This window comes from Schistocerca gregaria, chromosome 5, assembly GCF_023897955.1.
Source record: "Schistocerca gregaria isolate iqSchGreg1 chromosome 5, iqSchGreg1.2, whole genome shotgun sequence".
Lineage (NCBI taxonomy): Eukaryota > Metazoa > Arthropoda > Insecta > Orthoptera > Acrididae > Schistocerca > Schistocerca gregaria.
Window position 1 is genome coordinate 357,339,804 of NC_064924.1, and position 6,462 is coordinate 357,346,265.

The window sequence follows — 6,462 nt, forward strand, 5'->3', positions numbered from 1 at the left end:
AATATGGCAATACGAGCGGTAATGAGGAAAAAAAATATTATGCAGAATCGAATTTTGATGTTGTTATTAGAAACAAAGTGTATGAAGCACAGAAATGTCAAAGATGTGGACGATGCTAGGAAAGAAAGAAGATCTCTGTTGAGGACGCTAGAAAGAAAAATTGTATTTTGCAACATAATAGCTACTACAAATTCATAAAAGAGTCGTTCGTATCTTTGCGACGATGTCATAACTTTTGTCAAGTGGGAAACATGTTACTAGTTTTTTTTTTTAAATAATGATCAATGAGACGAAATCCTAATAAGTATGCTGGCAAAAACACAAAGGTTTTTTCCTCCATTTCTCATAACTTTGAAAAATTAGTCTCACATGTTCCAGATGTGTCAGGAGCAAAAGAGCACGAAATTTAATACAGCCTGTCTCAAGAGCGTGTCGTTTCTGCCACCACATACCAGTGTTTTGAGGAATCTTAAAGGGTTATCGCTGTCTTCTACTGCACTCCCGGTATAATTCAAATCAGTATGCATAAAATAGTTGTCACAGAGCTCATCATTCCACGATTAGTTTTCAGCTGTTCACAAAAACTACCTTGACACTAACTCGCTGCAGAAGGGTTATGTCCCAACGAACAGCGAGACACACCAGTTCTGTGCTCGGTTCGCAAGAACGGTTGTTTGCATTCAAGTGGTTTCTTGTCAGCCGGCTGTGCATCACGTGGCTCCTAGAACAGAGGCAGGATTGTCTGCTGCAGTACAGCTGTCATTATTTACAAAGGACGTAGCTCAGCACGAAATGAGGCCACTCACAAATCTACATCGAAGCTTTAGAAACTCACGTACAATTTCTATTTTACTTGCTGACGTTGCATGCCGCGCAATTTCTCTCAAACGCATTCAGCTTCGTGTTAACTCCTCTTCATCCAAACCTGTACGTTATGTTTTTGCCAGTTCTGAATAGATTGCTAAACTCAAACTATATTCAGATTGGTTGTAAAAAGTACCATCAACCCAAACTTGAAATACACTTCTCCACTACGAATATAATCAAAGCCGATAGCAAGTGCCCCCTCCTCTCCCCCCCCCCCCCCCCTCCGATTTAAAATCACAGTCTCTTTTCACTTTGTCAGACAGAGCAGCCATGACAGTGCATCACTCATTTACGAGGACATACCTAAAATTGTTGACTCTTTTTAGCCACAGAATCCCCGTAATGACAGGGACACTTATCACGGTTATTTCAATTACTGGCTAAATTCTCTACACGTGTTGTCTGGAAGCTGCAACTAGTTTACAATGTATATCGAGGGTACTTGGGTTCCACTATCGTCCTCCTTTTGTTAACCCCTTTCCCCGCCCCCTCCCTCTCCAACAATATACAACAATACATTATGTTCAGCGAGACACAGTGTTGTTAATACTATTGCAATGACCTACACCTTGGGAAACCGAGCGGGTCCATAGAGCGGCGTGCTATGTGGTATTCGAGGGTTGCCGCATTCCATAATGAAGTCGTTAGCTATTGCTCCTACATGAAGTTGTACAAAGATATTACGAATGTCACCTAATAGACCAGAAAGGTATGAAGGTCTCTCGTTCGTCCTGAAGACGAATTACCCACAAAAAGGCATTACCTTCTTTAATGTCTGATAGACAGCGACATGTTATTCTCACCAGACAGAAGCTCGAGTGTAGAGAGAACAGTCAGCCACAGAAATGGAACACGCTTCTGTGTAATGAGAGAAGTATAAATAATAGTTTGTTCTCTACAGAATAAAGTACAATACATAGTTATAGTTGAGTAGGATCTTTTGACGGCTAACATGTTGTTCAAAAATAAGGGAAACATGCATATCGAAGTCATCTAACTTTTGCATCACAAAAAGGTCTGAAATAATTCAACTACAGTAAATGAATTGGTGTGAAACGTGACCAAAAATCGACCCCTGTGATGCCAACGTATAGTCTCCTTATCGTCTCTTATTGTGTTTATTTCGCTATACAGCCTTCACTACCTTTTCGCAATTCTTTGCTCTACTTGTACTTCCAGTGCCAATATTGATACTGTAACGTTTCCCATCGACACATCCGTCATTTTTGTAAACATTATTCCGTGAGCTGTTAGTATTTCCCGTACTGTCTAGTACATCTTCAATTGCCACTTTCTCTGGCTACTTCATCCTCAACAATTTTCTGTAACACCAGATTTTGAACGCTCTGAGTATCTCAGTCTCTGGCTTCCGATTTGCTCAGGCTTTACTTACAAATTTTCACTTTGGGAAAACTACTTCACTAATTGTGTTTCAGTATTTGACATCAGCAAATTTCTTTCATGCGTGGAAACTATCTGTAGTGGCGCCTGTATGCGTTCGATATCTCCCTCGTTTCAACGACTTTGTCTTATCGTGATTTCAGACAAGGGAACTCTATCTCTGTGCTTTCCCCAATTTTGAATTAGTAAATGACTACTCTATTTCTGTTATTCTTAAGAACTTCCTTCTTAGCTTTTTTACCCATAACTCATGCTCTGTTCCTCTCATTCGTTATCGTTAATGACGTGTATGTCGTCAATATCTTTCCTCATATATCAACTTCCTATTTTAATTTGAGCACATCTGATATGTCCAATATCTTGACTGTACCTTTGCAACACTGAATATTTCTCAGTCTCCTTTTGCAGGGAGGATGAGGAGATTAGTGTTTTTAACGTCCCGTCTACAACGAGGTCATTAGGGACGGAGCACAAGCTCGTATTATGGAAGGATGGAAAACAATAGCGGCCGTGCAGTTTTGAAGGAACAATTCTGGAATTTTCCTTATTTAGGGAAAGCAAGGAAAACCTAAATCAGAATGGCCGGAAGCGAGTGTGAACCGTTGTCCCGCCTAAAGTGAATCCAGCGTGCTAGCCACTACGATACCGCGCTCTGTCGCTTCCATTTCAGCCATACAAATGTATAACGAACTGCCCCCGAAACCTGTTTCTACTCCAAAACCACTCCGAGTTTATGAGGAGACTACAACTTCATCTCCCGTCATCGGCGTAGCTTACCACAGGTCATATTCCAGATGTTATCCAACAGGGAATCAGTACAGTATCTCTGTCACCTTGTGAGCTGTCCGTGCTTTTCACTTCTCTTTCTATTTCTTTTCTTTTCATCTGCTAACCTTGTCATATTATATGTCTTTCTTCCTATGATCAGTCATGTTTCCTCGACATTAATCCTGTGTGACTGTTGCCACACATTTCTATCATTACTCACATTCGACAAAAACGTAATGACGAAATCGCTTTAAACAATGTTAGTAAAACTGATGTTTTTTTAATTTCATATATTAATTACTACATAAGTGTTATTATTTCCATTAGTGGTATTATACAATTTCAATTTGTCCATTTTATTTGGACTGTTGAGCTCCGTGGCCGTGGATAATAGTATTTCACTGAAAAAATACAGCAACCAGCCACTTTTTAATGCGTTTTTTATTTACGCCAATATGCATTTCGGGTTTGCACCCATCTTCAGCTGGCAAATTACATGGATCTTCAGTTACTACAGTAGTACAATCTCGACAGCAGTTTGGATGCTGCAGCAAGCCTGTGCAAAGCAACGACTCCAATCAGTTACTTCAATTTCGCGAGTTTAAAGTCACACACTATCAGCTGTTCATTTTACTTACTTTCTCCTCTCCTTGTTTTTTCCTGGCTTTTCTTCTTTTTTGCAACAACACAAACACTTTTTATCACGTATTTTGCACAGGCGCACTGCGTTATCCGCCATGTTGTCGACTGACAGTTTTTGTTTACATACAAATGGTTTATCTATGGACAGAGTTATATTTTCACGAAAGTTTTGAGGTTCTAAGATAAGCTATTGTTTTCTAAATATTGACTTGGCTGATAGAAGTAGTCTAACATAACACATTTATACAAAGCAGTAATTCATACATTTACAATATAACAAAGATATAATTAAGATACCAGAATTAAGATTTTTATGTTTTTTACATGCATTTGCTGGGTTTATAACAGATTATGTTGTTTGTTGATTGTGCTTAGTAAGTGGTTTGATAAGTAGAGTGTGGAAGTTTTTTAGAAATATTCGGTTTGGCAGCTCTGTTTGGTCGTTAAGTATGTCAGAAGGGGTTGCATGTTTATGTGAATAAATTTCGATTTCTTCTAGGAGGTTCATTCTTTTTCCTTTGTTGGCTAAGTGGAGAACTTGTAGGTTATGGGATATGTCTGTTACTTGATGTTCTTCTTCTGCTACATGTTGGGCGAATGTGGATTTATGTAAGTTTTTTAAACGAAGAGCATCCATGTGTTCTCGAAACCGTATGCTGAAGTTTCTCCCTGTTTGACCTATGTATGTTTTTGGACATGAGTTGCAGTTAAGTTTGTATATTCCTGATTGATTGTACGGTTTGGTATTATTTTTAATGTTATGGATAGCTTTGTCCTTTATTTTGTTATTTGTATAGTAGCTGATTTTGATATCTGTTCCTCGGAACAAGTTTGCTATTTTATATGACAGCTTTCCTACAAATGGCAAGCTTACATATTTTTCTTTTGCCTGTGTTGTGGTATTCTTTAATGTAGTTTTGTTATTGTGTTTGTTTATGTGGGGATTTATCTTATAGTTTAGTTCATCTATTAATTTTGGATTGTAACCATTATTGTAAGCAATTGCTTTGATGGTGTTTAGTTCTTCTATTTGGTCAGCTGGTTGTAGTGGTATTTTGTGCATTCTGTTTAGCATTGCTCTGTATGAAGCCGTCTTATGTTGATCCGGGTGGCAGGATGACTTATTAATTGTGTTATCTGTGTATGTTGGTTTTCTGTATACTTGAAATTTGTGTTTGTTGTTGGAGCTACTTATGCAGAGATCCAGAAAATTTAAACCTACTTCTGTTTGGTGTTCTACAGTGAAGATGATGTTCTGATGCATTTTATTCATTTCTTTTGCAAGGTTATCAATTTCTTCTGCAGTGCCATCAAATAAGACTATTATATCATCAACATACCTTCTGTAATAAATTATCTTGTTTACCATCTGGGGGTTTTCTTTAAAAAATTTACATTCTAAGTTATTGATGAAAATATCTGCTAGCAAACTGGCAAGGCAGCTACCCATAGCCAGACCCTCTTTCTGCTGGTACATTTTGTTATTAAAAGAAAAATAGTTGTGTGATAGTACTAGTGTTAATAGATCAATGAATTCATATATTTCTGGTAATGCCAAATTTTTATGTTTAAGTAAATTGTTTTTAATTATTTCTATTGTTTCTTTGACGGGTATGTTTGTGTAGAGGTTTGTGATGTCAAGTGATGCAAACCTAGCAGTATCAGGAATCTGAATTTCCTTTAGACAATTAATAAGTTCATAACTGTTCTTTACTGAGTATGTCTCTTCAAATTTGAATGTGTTGCTAAGGACCTCATTCAGTTTCTTGCTGATTTTATAAGTTGGGCTGCTCCGAGAATTAACAATTGGACGTATGGGACAGTTAACTTTATGGGTCTTAGGTTGTGCTCGTAGACGTGGTGCATAAGGGTTCATAACAGTGCATTCATGTATATCTTTTGCATTTAAGAGGAAATTACTTTTTTTCATCATATTTTTAAGTTTATTCTGTAACTTAAAAGTGGGATCAGACTTAATTTCTACTATATTATTATTACTGAAAAATTCAATGGTTTTTCTTACATATTCACTTTCATACATTACAACAATAGCATTGCTTTTATCTGCTTTTACTACTAAAGCTTTACTGTCACTTAGTTTCTTATTAACACTTTTAAGTATTGTTCTGTCATGGTGCTTTATACTATTCTTATTATTTGCTTTCTCTATTTGTTTGGTGATAAAATTGTTAACTTTGTGGCCTATGGCAATCTGATCATTCTGAGTTAGTTTTGCAGTATCACAGGCTATTTTGGTGCCTACTATTAATTCTTTAATATTATTTTCAGTCAGAGATGGGGTGATATTATGTTGAAGCCCTTTATTCAGCAAACTTACTTCTTTATCACTGAAGATGATGTTAGTTGAATTTACTAGACGTTTGGAGAATTTATGATTAGTGGGAGGTAGTTTGTCATTCACCTTAGGAATTTGTGACATAAGCTTTTTCAACTTATTGTTATGCCTACATCTGACTTTATGCTGTTCTTTCATAGCTATTATAGTGACAAAATCTAATGCATGGTTGAATTGTGTAGGAGCTAGGTAAACAACTTACTCCTACACAATTCAACCATGCATTAGATTTTGTCACTATAATAGCTATGAAAGAACAGCATAAAGTCAGATGTAGGCATAACAATAAGTTGAAAAAGCTTATGTCACAAATTCCTAAGGTGAATGACAAACTACCTCCCACTAATCATAAATTCTCCAAACGTCTAGTAAATTCAACTAACATCATCTTCAGTGATAAAGAAGTAAGTTTGCTGAATAAAGGGCTT

General features: G+C 36.9%; 1 protein-coding gene across 1 annotated transcript; it reads right to left on the reverse strand.

Annotated features, from left to right (window-relative positions):
• Positions 1-3,385: 3,385 nt before the first annotated feature.
• LOC126272991 (uncharacterized) lies at positions 3,386-6,213 on the reverse strand. The gene is made up of 2 exons (XM_049976343.1): positions 3,675-6,213; positions 3,386-3,592 (listed from the first exon to the last, which is right to left on the reverse strand). The coding sequence occupies exon 1, from the start codon at positions 6,170-6,172 to the stop codon at positions 4,028-4,030; it is 2,145 nt and encodes a 714-aa protein (XP_049832300.1). The 5' UTR covers positions 6,173-6,213; the 3' UTR covers positions 3,386-3,592; positions 3,675-4,027.
• Positions 6,214-6,462: the final 249 nt, after the last annotated feature.

What these genes read in the sequence shown, in the direction of transcription:
- LOC126272991 (XM_049976343.1), bottom strand. Translation starts at nt 6,172, where the DNA reads ATGAAAGAACAGCATAAAGTCAGATGTAGGCATAACAATAAGTTGAAA.